This window comes from Poecile atricapillus, chromosome 1 (assembly GCF_030490865.1).
Source record: "Poecile atricapillus isolate bPoeAtr1 chromosome 1, bPoeAtr1.hap1, whole genome shotgun sequence".
Classification (NCBI taxonomy): Eukaryota; Metazoa; Chordata; class Aves; order Passeriformes; family Paridae; genus Poecile; species Poecile atricapillus.
The window spans coordinates 4,923,038-4,937,903 of record NC_081249.1 but is presented as its reverse complement, the minus strand read 5'-3'; the positions used below and the strand labels follow the sequence as shown (position 1 = coordinate 4,937,903).

Genomic DNA, 14,866 nt, shown 5'->3' with positions numbered 1-14,866 from the left:
AGCCTAAATAATCTCAATTAGAAAGAAGATGGCAACTCCCTAGTATAAATAATCTCAATTAGATAGAAGATGGCAAGTAAACAACCTGCTCTTCCAAGGCTTGACTTTATCCAGGCCCAAACTGCCTGTGCCCTTGGGAATGCAGTGCAACAACTGGGTATGGCCCTGGTTCCTGAGCACCATGATTTTCTCACACTGGTGAAGCAAAAGCTTTTGGTTATTGACAGCAGCTGGAATATTAAATTGTGGAAAAGTGAAATTGCTGGGAAAAGTGAGCTGAAGGTTTGAGTCTCATCTCACCAGTTCCAATAGGAACAGAACACAGTATTCCCTAAGACCTTGGCCTTGATCACAGCATGCATGAAGGAATTGGTAGGTAGCTCAGGTTTTTCTGGAACACAGTGTCAGTCAGTTCCAGGAGGGTGAAAAGCAAGTCTGAAGCAGGCAAAATGCCCTTTCTCAGTCACAGACATCCTGACACAAAAATGGAGGAACAGCTTACATCCCACTGATATCAACAGGAGCCTGTTGCTTCGACATTTTGAGTGTCTTATCCTCAGCCATTTATTTCTCTGTCCCACTTGCTGCCTCTCTCTGAGGAGGGAATGTGCACGAGGAGCCCATCTGAATGCTGTTTGGGAGGGAGGAAGTGTTCCCCTGTGGAAAGGGGAGGTCTGGCTTCTCCTGCTCTCAATTTCAGAGAGTTCTCAGAGTCTAGACTCCACACTCTGGTGGTAGGGAGACTTTTACTGAAGCAGTATCTTCTGATAGATTCAGTAGATCTTCTCTCTTGTTTGATTTAGCGCAAACTGATCATCCTTCTGTGTAATCACACCAAGGTTAGCTCTGTTGTTGACTGCACTGGCCACCCTCCCCCCTTGTAGGTAGAAGAGACTCCAAATTACATGACAAAACAAGAACAGCAGATTCCTATAGAATTCACAATTGTAAAAATAAAGGTTTTATTTGTAAAGCATCTTTGAGAAAATAGTTTAAAATACCACTTTGTTTTCCCCCAAAGACATTAAATACATTTTGTATGAACAATCCCAGGACTGTTGAAGCCTGCTGTACATGGTCTCTATTTAACACTATTTACAAGAACATCAGAAAGGTTTACTGACAATGAGGATTTGCTATTTAAAGTAGATCCCTCAAAAAAAGAAATAAAAGAGTATTAACATAAGCAAGAGCACTCATTTGTATTTTCAACAGAGCTCCCTAGAGAACTTGTATTTACTGACAGAATACATTGTTGAGTGACTGTTCAGTGAGTAGAACACCCAGAGCTAGCTATATTTAAAAGCCATATAATATAAGTTTAACAAATATTAATCACTCTCTTTCCATCAGTGAGGTGTCTGTGACTCCACACCCCAGACCTAATCAGGATAGACAAGTTGACACTGCATGGAGGGAAAGGGAGAGCATGCAAGACCCTGTTTCATAGGTCCCTGCTACTAAAAATAATATTCCAGCCAGGGTCCTCGGCAGGGCTCTGCCAGGAGCTGTGTTAGAGCACAAGGATGGAGGGATGAAAAGAATGAATGCTGGCTGCATATGGAGCAGAGCAGAGCTCTTTGTGAACCCCCCACTCTGATGAGCTCCCACCCTGTGCTGCAGTCCTGGCACCAATTCACTCTAAGCTGTGCCAAATAACCATAACCTAATCCCCAAAAAACAGGGGTGTTCAGGGGGTGTGAGCCAGGGCCTCAACATCACGGGATACTCAGTGCCTCAACAGGAATTCCGAGTGTAGGCAGACTGACAAAATGTACAGATACAGGGAGAGCTGGTTTGAAATGAAACACATAAATCCTGCTGGAAATATGAACAGCAGTAAACTGCCCCTTTATCATCTGTTCAGCACAGTCCAAGCAGGAAAAACTGCACCATGGTAGAAACAGACTGTAACTTCTCCAGGACTGCAGTGAAGAGTGGTGGGAGAAGGTAAAGGTCATTTCTTCTAATTGCTCTAAAGCAATTAGAAGAAATCTAAGGCAAGGTCTGCTCCAATGCCACAGGAGTTTCTTCTCTTGGACTCTACTTTAGGATTATCAAGAGCAGGACAATATTGCACTATATGGCACATCCTTGCTCAGCCAACCATTTTTGACAGGCAAAAAGAGGTGAGAAAAATACTTTTAGCTCAAATTAATCTAATGTTTGCCTTCCCCATCTACTAACACATTGAGACTATGCTGTGGAACCACACCTGTATTTAGCATGCTATACATTTCACACATGTAAGCAGTTATTCCTTCACAGCCCAGCAAATGAAGAAACTTTGAATTCAGAAATGTTCAAATCAAGTTTCTGGTCCACCAGACTTCTATAGCAAGCCCCCATAACTGAGATGTAAGCCATTTTTCTCCAAACTCCTAATCAAGTTGCATATGCTAGAATGCTAATTACCCTGGGCTCATTCTGCAGTCACAGGAGAGAAAAAGGCATCTTTATATTGTGATAAAAGTCTCCCTTAAATAAAAATCACCCTTGGCCAAGTGCACAAAACCCAACAGGGTGACTCTGGGCTCAGCTGAGCATTCAAGTGATCTGCCAGAGCTACCAGGCTCAGTCACCCTGTTTTCAGTGTCACCTAAATACAGTATTGAGTAGTTTGGATCCTGTCTCTCTAGCTTGCCAGTGCAAGGAGTCATTGCAGTACCTATAGGGGATAGGCTGAAGAGAAGTTTCTCTGTTCCTCACTCTACCACGTGTACAATGTGGGAAATTCCATACCTGTTTAAAGGAAGATTCATTGAATGTTGTTAGAAGCTCATGAATTTGGCAATGGACATTGGGAAGGAAAGGGTGGAATTATCCTAAGTTAATATGCACTATTAACATTGAATGATAAGATAAATATATTAATTTTCTGCCTTGCCCATAATATTTAAGTGATGGTTTATCTTATAAGTGCTTGTAGACAAACATTCCGATGAGTCCTGAAGGTTCAACCAAGTATTTACCTGATCTTCTCCTCACATAGATGTAAAACAGTATTGCCAGGAGAATCAGCACTAATGCAACTCCAAGTAAAACTCCAAGGACAATCACTGCTACTCTCCAGGAAGAACTGTTGTCAGTTGATGACTGAACAGACAGAGCTGGAAATTTAAAACACATTTTAGAAATGTTAGCTAGAAACAGTAAAAAAGTGGGTGTAAGAAATCCTGGAGCCCTAAGTGACAGCTGTGTTTTACTGCTTGGCAGCTTTGAAACTTTTGAATAATATTGAAAATGTTTTTGTATGTGGTGAAGATTTGTTAACTAGAAATCTTTTCTGAGGGTCCTTGTGATCTCTTGGTGACATCCATAACAACTGCTCTGAGGATTTGATGGATGGAATGGTGTAAGTTGAGAGTTTTTAGATCCTTTTGTGTGAAGAGAACCCATCCTTTGAGTCTGGAACTGGGTATGTGTAATGACCCTTTAAAATAGTATATTTCAATATACTATATTAAAGCTTGTTATTTCATAATCTGTATTAAATCACTATATGTCTGGCGAATGTTTAAATAGGTTATTTAAACTATTTGAACTATTTGAATCTCTTAAAAGAGAGAAGTTAATTTATCATCTTAATTAAACAGCAGCAGATCTGACCCTTTAATCCCCATACCATTACAAAGAAGCTGTTTCAGCATCACTTACCTTGCACTTCAGTTTGGAACAGCCCAAACTTGTTCCTTAATACTTTTTTCAGGTGGGTCTGTATATTCTCCACATCCGTGGCTTCTTTTGGCAGCAGAAAGAGAAAATCAGCAACCACGCTGCCAGGTCTGAAATCCAGCATGACAATATTGAAGGGGTCATTCCACTGTGGCAGTTCAGCATGAATTCCTTCAACAACCTGTGCAAGGTGAAAATTATATTTACTTTTAAATCACTAAATCTTTGCTTACTACTCTTTCAAGGTAATTGCTTTGGGATAACAAAAATCTTATTGAAAGAGGATTCTGGAGTGACGTGTCGTCTGTGATTGAAAAGTTGAAATCTGAGTTTGACTTCCAGAGCTCCAATCTGTTTAGCTAGTTATCAATGAATAATGCATTAAAACAAGTTGTCCTCCTCCACAAACCCATATGGGACCCTGACTGTACAATATTTGGAATCTGCAGAGAGCACCCAATATTTCTAAAGTTATGTTCAGTGTCCCCTAACTTTTTTTTAAATGTGCAACTAAACTTCAAGCACAGTCCTGCACTACCAGCACAGAATTTGATGTGAGAGGATTAAAACTTAATTTTGTCACCAGATTTTCAAAGCCACGACCTTACAGAATACCTTTGCAAAGAGAGACAAGGGTGTGATTTGCCTCTCAATCATTCTGGCATAAACCAAGTGTATTCCTATGACACCAACCAAAATCAAATCAATTACACTGATATCTCCAAAGGTAGAGTCTTGCTTAGTGCTTTCATATGGATATAAAGCAAGAACAAACTGTCCCCTTTTTTAAGCAAGACTGGTTGAAATGTTTCTGTCAGGGCCGACCTTTTCAGAAAATTAGGTGTTTGATTCAACCCACTAGGAAAAGTTATCCTCTCACTGTGGATAAATATGGTATTTTATCTGAAAAGTCTGAAAGATTACTATTTTTCATAGATGGTAACAAACCTTGTTCTGAGTCACTGCTCAGTTTTCTGCCTCCATCTTCTCTGTGGGATAAACCCCCACCCCAAACTTTACATCCCTTCAAGTTCTTTGGCCAGAGGCTCCAAAAAATGCTATTATTTTCCTCACCTTCCTGAGCAGTCTAGATGGGAAACCTGAGTTAGGCAGGCAAAACTGTAAAATTTCAAAGCTACAACTACAGAGTGGTAGTACTGTGGAACATAAAGGAAACAGTTCAACATTCAAATTGGACAAAAAAAATCCAATACAGAAATTGTCTGTATTTTCAATCATGTTAGTTCAGCCTCTTTGATTTTGCCATTTTTTGAAGAAAAGCTGACACTTTCCATGAGGTAAAAGCTTATTAAAAGCCAGTAAAGGGATTCCTGTTGCTTTCAGTCAGGTTGGAGGAAACCTTTTACATCCACTAAAATAAATTTTCTATCCATGAAGTGGAGATGTTAGCAGTCATAAGACAAGGTTACCTCCGAGTTGGCGTGGTGAGAACAAATTAATTACTGCTTTTGAAATCTGTGGAGTTTCTTAGCTAAAGGGTATGATCATCACACTTTAAATAGCTGTGTTAGTTATTTAAAGCAGTCTACCCCAATCTCACAGTAGATTTACCTTTCCAGCAGGCTTATATACATCAGGATTCCTGAGAGGTGTTGAAATGATTAGGTTTTTTTTAACATGCTGCTAAAGACAGTTGAGTGGCAGACTGATGCTTCTGCCTGTCAGCGTGACTAGCTCAAAGCTTCCACTCCCTCTCCTCGTTTTCCCCCTTAAAATGGACCCCTTGATACTTTGTCCAATCCTGCATCCAGAATATCAGGATGATAATCCTGATGGAGTGCATCACCAATTATCTGGACTCACAGCACACACTTGCAAAGTTTTCATGTATCCAACTCTGTGCTGAAATGCTGTTTTTGAATAACATCCTTTTTTTTGCCTCCACAGGCATCAGTTTAATGAAGTGGGAGAAAATAAACAGAACGGGATGTTCCTTCCAAAAATAGAATCTTAAAGTGCCTTTCACTAAATAACTTATATTTGAGGATGGCTTAGGGAATATAGCCCTCCTCATTGGACAACAAGCTGTCCTTGGTGGATTTTGTGCTTCCTATACTGTTTTCTCTTTTTCACCTGTCAGAGTCTTGATTTAACAATGAATGTAGGAGAGTAAGGTTGCTAATCACAAGCCTTTCTGCAGCTCATTCATGTTGACAAAGAAGATTGCATCAACTCACATCTGTTTTGATCCTTTCAGACATTGTTTTGTAGTCTTCACTAGCAGAGTTATAAAGTGTATTATTAAATATCTCGTTTTTTAGGCGAACGCTGCAGGCAAATGCTTGGCCTGGAAAAAATAAAAAAAAAATAAAAATGAAGAAACAATTGGGTGAATGTCAGGATTACCTCCAGAATTGGTCTTTAGACTTTATTATCTCATGTGTTCATAATATGAAGCAGTAAAACCAGAAACTAATCAAATAATAATAACAAAGTGTATCGTGTGTGTCTAATGCAGCGGCTTTGGAACCTTCAGAGCTGAATCTCTCCGAGTTTGTCAGCCATCACAATCCTCACAATTTGTTCACCATTCCTGTATTATTTAGGGTGCATCCCACTCCCTAATTCAACAGCCACTCTCCCATTGATTTCAGCAGAAGCAACACCAGTCTGTTAGACTCTGCAAGGCTCTGAGTGAGTTTAAATCCTCCTGAGTAGGTGGATGAGCCCTGAGCCAAAAGAAGAAAGCTTTACATAGAAAAGTCCAGACTAAAATAGAGCTGGAAGCTGACACTGAAGTTTGATGGAGGCAGCTTCTGCACCAAAGTGTGAACTTCAGATGGTGTGTGAACTGACATAATAAAGCAGATGGCAAAATACTCATGGGAGATACTATATTGTGAAATAATACCCCATAGTTATGGATAAACAAATGTTAAGGTTCTATAAACTTACTGGAGCATGCAATGCCTTTTAAGTCAGAACAGCCAGTACTTTGTGCTGAACAAAACTCAGTTATTTCGAAACAGGAAGTAGGATCTGCAAAATAAATGTAAAAAAATCAAGATAATCACTTCTGTGCATGCATTATTAATGCTAATAAGAAAATTATGGAATAGGTGAAAGTCTTTAATTATGGCCAAGGAGTCACCTAAGCAGCAGTTCCTTTGGCCCAGTGAGAACTGAGAATCGCCAATTATAAAATTGGAGCATATCAAAAGAGAGGCAGGTGGTGGGTGGGTAGGTGGTATTTGAGAGCTCACTGAAATAGCACTGAGAACTCTGATTTCTTATGAGAGCTAAAGATATAGATTGTGCTATTATGTGCTTGTACAACTCAGGTAAGCTAGACAGAGTTTTCAGAAGTAAAAGTCACCTGCAATTTCTTTTGGAAAAAATATGCATCATGGGGTCTCAAAACCTCAGTATGTTTTTCTGGATTTGCTAATCAGAACTATTTATGAAGGGCTAAAACCCATTAAAGGCTGGCATAGCAGGTTTTTTGTGGTTAGCTCATTGGATTATATCTCCAGTTCTCATAGAATTGAACATAATCTTTAATTTCACATGACATATGGATGACTTGGTCTTTATTGCTCTTTTTAATTAGCTTACAAATAATTTTCTGGTAGGGAAGATGGCTCCAGATTACAAAAGAAAACAATTTTTTATTTTTCTTGAATAGAGAAACTAATAAATGAAAGCCAGTGGACTGAAGAATTGAAAGATTTCAATAGAAATAATGATGAGAATTTCTTGTCTTTGTGGTCCTAAGGACTAAGAGAGAGGGTAAGTCCATCAGAAGGAACCCCCACAGTCAACTGCCAAAATAATTGCCCCAGAAGGGTTCTGAGAATAATCAGGCAATCCACTGGAGAACTCAAAAAAGGACTGAAACAAGGACATTTATGTTTTAGAGAAATGCTGGAAGAAAGTAACAATTGCCAAAGCCAAGTTAGATCTTTCAAGTTATATAAAAAGAAATTGTGAGCACTTTCTCAGCCACTGGGAAAGAATGATAAAGTGCAGCACAGTTTTATCAAATGTGGATCATGCCAAAATAACCCAGTGACTTCCTTTGACAGGCTGACTTTTAGATTTCTTCCAGTGATGGAAAAGCAAAAGTATACAGTGCCAAGTGGTAATTTTTGAAGTGGAATAAGTTTTGTCTAAAGGAATTGGCTAAGGAGGAGATGGCAATGGGGAGTTTTAGAAGGAGATATAGATTTAGAGAGATACTGTGTGTCATGTTCCTTCAAAATCAGTTTCAGTACAGAGACACAATTAAAATGTTTGCCTTAATGCCTTTAGCCTAGGATGAAATTAAAAGGGTAACATGACAATTAAGGACTGCCTACATTCACAAGAGCGTGTAGAACCTAAACTCCACACTACAGGAATTTTCTGGTAAATCTACAACCAAAATATCCTGACTTCTGTACAGAATTATCTGGCTCAATAATACAGCATGATCAGAAATTTAACAGAGCTCTTACTCTTGCAAACTCCTGTTTCATTCAAGCAGTCCTATCCAAATAAGGGGATGAGTCAAATAAATAAAAATTACTTTTAGGAATAAGAGTCTGTGAGATCAAATCCAGATCATATCACAACAAGATACTGTGAGTTTATAATAATTAAAAAGAAATGCCAGGGTGATGGAGGACGTACCTGTTCGGACAGTGACTGAAGAACGATTATTAGCACAAGATGACACTGCCACAGAAATGTTGTACACATGGCCAGGAAGCAGGTTTTTAAACACAGCTTTTGTGTCTTTTGTAGTTGTTGTATTTATCTCCTCTCCATCCATGACAGAGATGTTGTAGAGGCTGCCTTTGCTGCTACTGGTCCAGCTGAGCTGTATTTCTTCTCCAGTCACGTCCTGAACTTCGATGGACACTGTTGCTGTAAAGTGTGAAAGTTTCATACAGCTGAGAGCAGTTCATTTCACTGTTACCATCAGTGAAAAATACACACTACTGCTTAAACTCACAGTGATGAACAAATTCATACCTTCTGTAAAAGCCTTTTGAAGATCAACAGAATGGATTGGAAGGGACCTTAAAAATCATCTGGTTCTAGCCCTGTGCCATGGGCAGGGACAACTTCCACTATCCCAGGTTGCTCCAAGCTGTGTCCAACCTGGCCTTGGACACTTCCAGGGTTGGGGCATCCACAGCTTCTCTGGGCAATCTGTGCAAGGGCCTCACCATCCTCACAGAGGAGAATTTCTTCCTATGATTTACTCTAGCCCTACCCTATTTCAGTTAAAAGCTGTTTGTCTTGTCACTATGCACCCCTGCACAAAGTCCCTCTTGTAGGTCCCCTCTCAGTACTGGAAGGGGTTCTAAGGTCCCCCCAGAGCCTTCTCCAGGCTGAACACCAACTCTTTTAGCCTGTCTCCACTGCAGAGGTGTCCCAGCCCTCTGAGCATCTTTGTGACCTCCTCTGGACCTTCTCCAGCAGCTCCACGTTTTTGTCATGTTGAGAACCCTAGGGCTGGAGGCAGCTCTGCAGGTGGAATCTCACCTGGGCAGGGCAGAGGGGCAGAATCCCCCCCTCCCCTGCCACCCACGGTGCTTTGCATGCAGCCCAGGATGCCTTTGGGGTTTTGGGCCGTGGAGGCACATGGCTGAGTCATGCCAAGCTTTTCATCCACCAACACCCCCAAGTCTTTCTCCTCAGAGCTGCTCTCAGTCCATTCATGCCCAGCCTGTGTTTATGCTTGGCACTGCCCCAGTACATGTACAGGACTGTGGCAGCATGCCTCAGGGGAGACAAAGAGTTACACTGTCCCACCCCAAACCCCTTGTGAAGGGCGGCCCAGGGGTTCTGATTGGGTTTGAGTCCCTGGGGGGTTCTCCCTTGGTGTGTTTCTAGTGGTCCCTGACCCCGAACTCCACCCTCAAGGGTGGAGACCCTCAAGAGTTCTGTCCCTCAAAAACCCCTGCTGTGCCTTTGTTGGGAGCTCTCTGTTCTGGATCTGAGTTTGTTCCTGTGCTGAATAAATGGTTTCATGAACAAAGGCCTGACTCGGTGGTGCTCCATGCTGGTCCCCAGAATCCTACTGCTTCCCTGGACGAGATCCTGAGGTTGCTGACTGCAACACAGGACCTTGCACTTGGCCTCACTGGACTCCATTAGATTAAAGGGGGCCCACTCTAAAGCCTGTCCAGGTCACTCTGGATGCCATCCCTTCCCTCCACAGTGTCAACTGCACCACACAGTGTGGTGTCATCAGCAAAGCTGCTGAGGGTGCCCTCAACCCTGCTGTAAGTGTCACCCACAAGGACATTAAACAGCACCAGTCCCAGAGGAACCACTGGTCACTGGGCTGTCCTTGGCCATTGAGCCATTGTCAAGGAGCAGGTTGTACCTTTTTGTGTGTGTGTGCATATCTCCTACTGCATTCCATGGACACTGTGACTCCAGATCAGGGAAGGATTAACCCCTTGGAATAATAGATCTTGAAGAATATTATTATGCGCTAAAAATGGAAGTCATGGTGCCTTTGTTTTTTGGGTGCAGAGTTCAAAAAGGCTGTGTTCTCCTCTTTTCCATCTTTGCTTTACTTTTTTATCCATTGAAAAATGATGGATCATTACCGCATATTTGTTGAATATGGGCAGATAGGCCTTTGGCAAAAAATTTAAGATACAGTAAAAAAGAATTATTAAAACAAATAAGAATCGAGTTAGCAAAAAAAAAAAAAAAATCAACTGGATTCTCCCAATGAAGGAGCTGCCTCAGTATTTCATAAAAGGAAATTTCAAGACCAAAATCAACAAAACAAATAAAACCCAATAAAGATCAATAAAACTTTCCATTGACATAACTTGGCCTATGCAGCATAACTACACAGCATTTTACCTCTGTGGCACTGCCTAAGACAAAGTATGTAATTTCAAAAACAACTCCAGACTGGAACTGCAGCTTTTCAGAAAATAAATAGATGCAGGGATTCATATTCCTGGATTAAATTCCCAACTTAAAAAAGACCTTGTAAAAAAGCTCCAATGCCAACCAAAAATAACAATAATGAAAGAAAATTATACTCGACTCTTCCAAAAATAGATCAAAATAAATTTAGTATCATGTGTTAAAATACTCACAGCAAGTTCCAGTAAAAGGAGGATTAACAGATGTTGTTATACTAAGGTTCGTCGTGGATGGGGTTGCCAAGGATGTGGAAGGGAGGGAATGGGAGGTGTTGGCAGTGGGCTCAGATGTTCTGATCCCCTGGTCCATGGTGGAACTTTTCTCTTCTCCAGGAGGAGTCGTGGCTCTGCTCCCCACAGAGGCTGTGGCTGTGGAAGGCAAGGAGCTGCCCACAGAGGCCATGGCTGTGGAAGGTGAAGAGCTGCCCACAGAGGCTGTGGCTGTGGAAGGTGAGGTGCTCCCCACAGAGGCTGTGGCTGTGGAAGGTGAGGAACTCCCCACAGAGGCCGTGGCTGTGGAAGGTGAGGAACTCCCCACAGAGGCCGTGGCTGTGGAAGGTGAGGAACTCCCCACAGAGGCCGTGGCTGTGGAAGGTGAGGAACTCCCCACAGAGGCCGTGGCTGTGGAAGGTGAGGAACTCCCCACAGAGACCATGGCTGTGGAAGGTGAAGAGCTGCCCACAGAGGCCGTGGCTGTGGAAGGTGAAGAGCTGCCCACAGAGGCTGTGGCTGTGGAAGGTGAGGAGCTGCCCACAGAGGCTGTGGCTGTGGAAGGTGAGGAGCTGCCCACAGAGGCCGTGGCTGTGGAAGGTGAGGCGCTGCCCACAGAGGCCGTGGCTGTGGAAGGTGAGGCGCTGCCCACAGAGGCTGTGGCTGTGGAAGGTGAGGAACTCCCCACAGAGGCCGTGGCTGTGGAAGGTGAAGAGCTGCCCACAGAGGCTGTGGCTGTGGAAGGCAAGGAGCTGCCCACAGAGGCCATGGCTGTGGAAGGTGAAGAGCTACCCACAGAAGCCGTGGCTGTGGAAGGTGAGGCACTCCCCACAGAGGCTGTGGCTGTGGAAGGCGAGGAGCTGCCCATAGAGACCATGGCTGTGGAAGGTGAGGAACTCCCCACAGAGGCTGTGGCTGTGGAAGGTGAGGAACTCCCCACAGAGGCCGTGGCTGTGGAAGGTGAGGAGCTGCCCACAGAGGCCGTGGCTGTGGAAGGCGAGGAGCTGCCCACAGAAGCCGTGGCTGTGGAAGGTGAAGAGCTGCCCACAGAGGCTGTGGCTGTGGAAGGTGAAGAGCTGCCCACAGAGGCTGTGGCTGTGGAAGGTGAGGAGCTGTCCGCAGAGGCTGTGGCTGTGGAAGGCGAGGAGCTCCTTATGGGAGATGAAGTGGCCATCACCTCCTCTGCGGGCTGTCCCTGTGTGAGGGGTGTAGAGGTGTGTCGAGGTGCCGGTGTCTCCGTGCTGCTGCCTGGTGTGGATGAAGGGCCGGATGCAGTGGTGCCTGAGGCAGGAGAGGTGCTGGAGGTGGGAGCCACAGGTCTGGGGGTAGTTGAGCCCTGTGACATGGCCTCTGCTGTCCCAGCAGAGAACTGAGCACTCGTAATGCCAGCAGTGGAGGACGGAGAGGAGAACATGTGTGCTGTGGATGGGCGGGATGTGGTGGCCAAGGGCATCCCAGTGGTGCTGCTTTGCTGTGGATTGGGAGTCACAGCTGGGGAGCTCTCAGGAGAGGAGGAGGAGGAAGAGTGGCTCGTTGTGCCTGAGCTGAGATGTGGGGAGGAAGCAGAGCCACTCTCTGTGCCTGTGCTGGGGACAGTGGTGGTGCCATTCCCTATTGGGAATGTTGGCATCACTGCATCACTCCCGGGAGACGTCCCCAGTGAGCTCCCTTGCCGTGTTGATGTTGTGGGTGTAGTGTCCATCCTCCCTTCATCCATACCTCCACCCACCATCATCATCATGGAGGGGGACAGTGAGGTTGTGCCCAGGAGGTTTTGGGTGTTGGGCTCTGTCAGAGAGGGATTTGAGCTGTTTAGAGCTGGGCCAGTTCTGTTGTTTGTGCTTCTTGACATTACACGCTTCTCAGTGGTGGCAGCCGCTGTGTCTTTTCCCTCTAATGTCATTATGGTATCTGTCAGAATTTCAGAAATATGAATTATGGATTGTTGCCCTGTAATTCTGTGATTTACTTTAATAGTCTACTGAGTGTAACTTTGCTCTTGTGTGAAAAATTCACTTAACGTTCTCATCTTCATTGTTATTCCCTTCTTCCTCATCTCCAGTTTCATATTCTTTGCTGTTCCTCAACTACCATGTTACTTCCTTTTTCATTTGCATAAATTTGAGATCTTGCCAATTTCCTGGTAGTACTTTTTTTCTGCATAAATGTAGAGATTTCTATTACCTTTCTATTCCTAGTTTACATATTTTTTCAATTTTCCATGTACTTTTCTTCTTGTAAATATCATTTCATTTACAGTAAGAAAAGGGTTTAGCGGTGAACTCATCAGTGTTGAGTTTAAGGTTGGACTCGATCCTAAACATCTTTTCCATCCTAAATGAGTCTATGATCCTATGATTGCTCTAAAGTAAAATTCATAGAGAATTAAAAGGAAAATTAAAAATTGGCAGAACGCATTTTCCAGCATAATTTTCTCCTTGCCTGTTTGTGTATATGTTATATAAATAATTCAATTCAAAAGTAATAATTCAATTTCTTTATTTTGCAGGGCATTTATTCCTCTCCTAATTACTTTTTGTCTGGCAGGAGAGAAGATTTTTTCTGAGGATACCTTTCTGTTGATGTTCTAAATCATATTAATCCTGGGTGAAAATTCATTGCCTTCCTGCGTTTACCTCTATTTTTAACTACCAATAAACTGTAACTCCTGTAGTTTGCAAGTGGGAAGGTGACATTTCTGCAACATTTCTAATACTCCCAAAGTTTCTTTAAAAGGAAAATCAAACTCTTTTTCCATTGTGATTAAATAGTCAGGCTAAGTTGGCCTTACTTGATCTGGTAATTCAATTTTGATTTTGAAGCGTGGCTTTGGTCCTGTTGAAAACCCAGATGTATCCTTCTGCCTTATGTCAGTTTACTCCTTAGCAACACTAATTTATTATCCTGGATCTTTGGGTCTGGCTGAAGGAAACTCAGAGGATTCTCAGACAGGGAGTATTGGAGCAGCTCTAACAAAGTCTTAAGAACCAAATTAATTAACTGCTTTTGACTCTATTCACCTGTAAATTGAAGGTGGTGTTTTCATATCATTTGATATCTACATGGAAATTTGTAATGTAACAATACATATTTTTCAAAATTCTTCCTACAGATTGATACCTTTTTTACACCCAAATACAGTTTGAATCATAAGATCCTGTGCTTGTAACTCTCAGATTTTTAACAGCAGGTATTGATCACTCAAGAAACTTGTGTTTGTCTGCACTGAATGACATGAAACCAGATATTAAGAATAAAACAATTCAGCCCTCTGAATTTCTAGATTTTTTTTTTAAATCTCTTGCAGTGCAGTGAGAACACATCACAGTTAATACAACCTAATCCATGCTTTTTTTATGTGTCTTTTCCTAAGGACTCTTTCAGAGGAGAAAAATTGTCAAAATAGATCATTCATAACTAAGCTTAGGTGCAAAAAAAATCATAAAATCTGGTCTGACACTATGTTTGGTCTTTTGGATGAATTTTCTGAGCACTTTGCTCTCATTCTTTTACCTACTTACAGATTTATATTCCTATTAAAATATCTGCTGAAATCAAATGCATTCAAGCTAAACAAAAACAAAACAAAACAAAAAAAAAAAAACCCAGAAGACCAAAACCCCACAACCCTGTAAATATCACATGTTATTGGATTTTACATTCATTTTAAGCAGCCCCCCTTCCCTGATTATCATTTTGAATGTTTCTCAAGGACATCATCTAAATACATAGCGACAATCAATAACCAAGGAGGATTTTTACTTACAGAGGAAAACAGAGAGGATGAAATGCCAGAGGTAATTCCAGGTGCCCATGTCGAGGCTTCCCCTGCTTGCAGTGCTCGTCCCCTGCGTGAGAGTGACATTTTGAACGGAACACTTTGGTCATTTAAACAGGGGCGAGGCTGCAAGTGTTACGTCCCAGCCTCTGCCAGTGCCTCACGCACATCGGGATCGCAGCCAATGTAACGAAAACCTCGCACCTGACCTGTTCTGTAATAAATTCCAACGTTTTCCGTTGAAGCATGCTTGCTTTTTCTTAATGGAGCAAGGTCTGAGTGTGAGCCAAAGGTGAGTCAA

At 42.5% G+C, this 14,866-nt stretch overlaps 1 protein-coding gene across 1 annotated transcript; it reads right to left on the bottom strand.

Moving 5' to 3' along the window:
* Positions 1–968: 968 nt before the first annotated feature.
* On the bottom strand, positions 969–14,631 carry LOC131592649 (uncharacterized). Its single transcript, XM_058864306.1, has 8 exons — positions 14,554–14,631; positions 10,752–12,698; positions 8,308–8,544; positions 6,592–6,675; positions 5,874–5,983; positions 3,658–3,856; positions 2,973–3,110; positions 969–2,742 (listed from the first exon to the last, which is right to left on the bottom strand). The coding sequence occupies exons 1-8, from the start codon at positions 14,600–14,602 to the stop codon at positions 2,711–2,713; spliced, it is 2,796 nt and encodes a 931-aa protein (XP_058720289.1). The 5' UTR covers positions 14,603–14,631; the 3' UTR covers positions 969–2,710.
* Between the last annotated feature and the right edge of the window lie 235 nt (positions 14,632–14,866).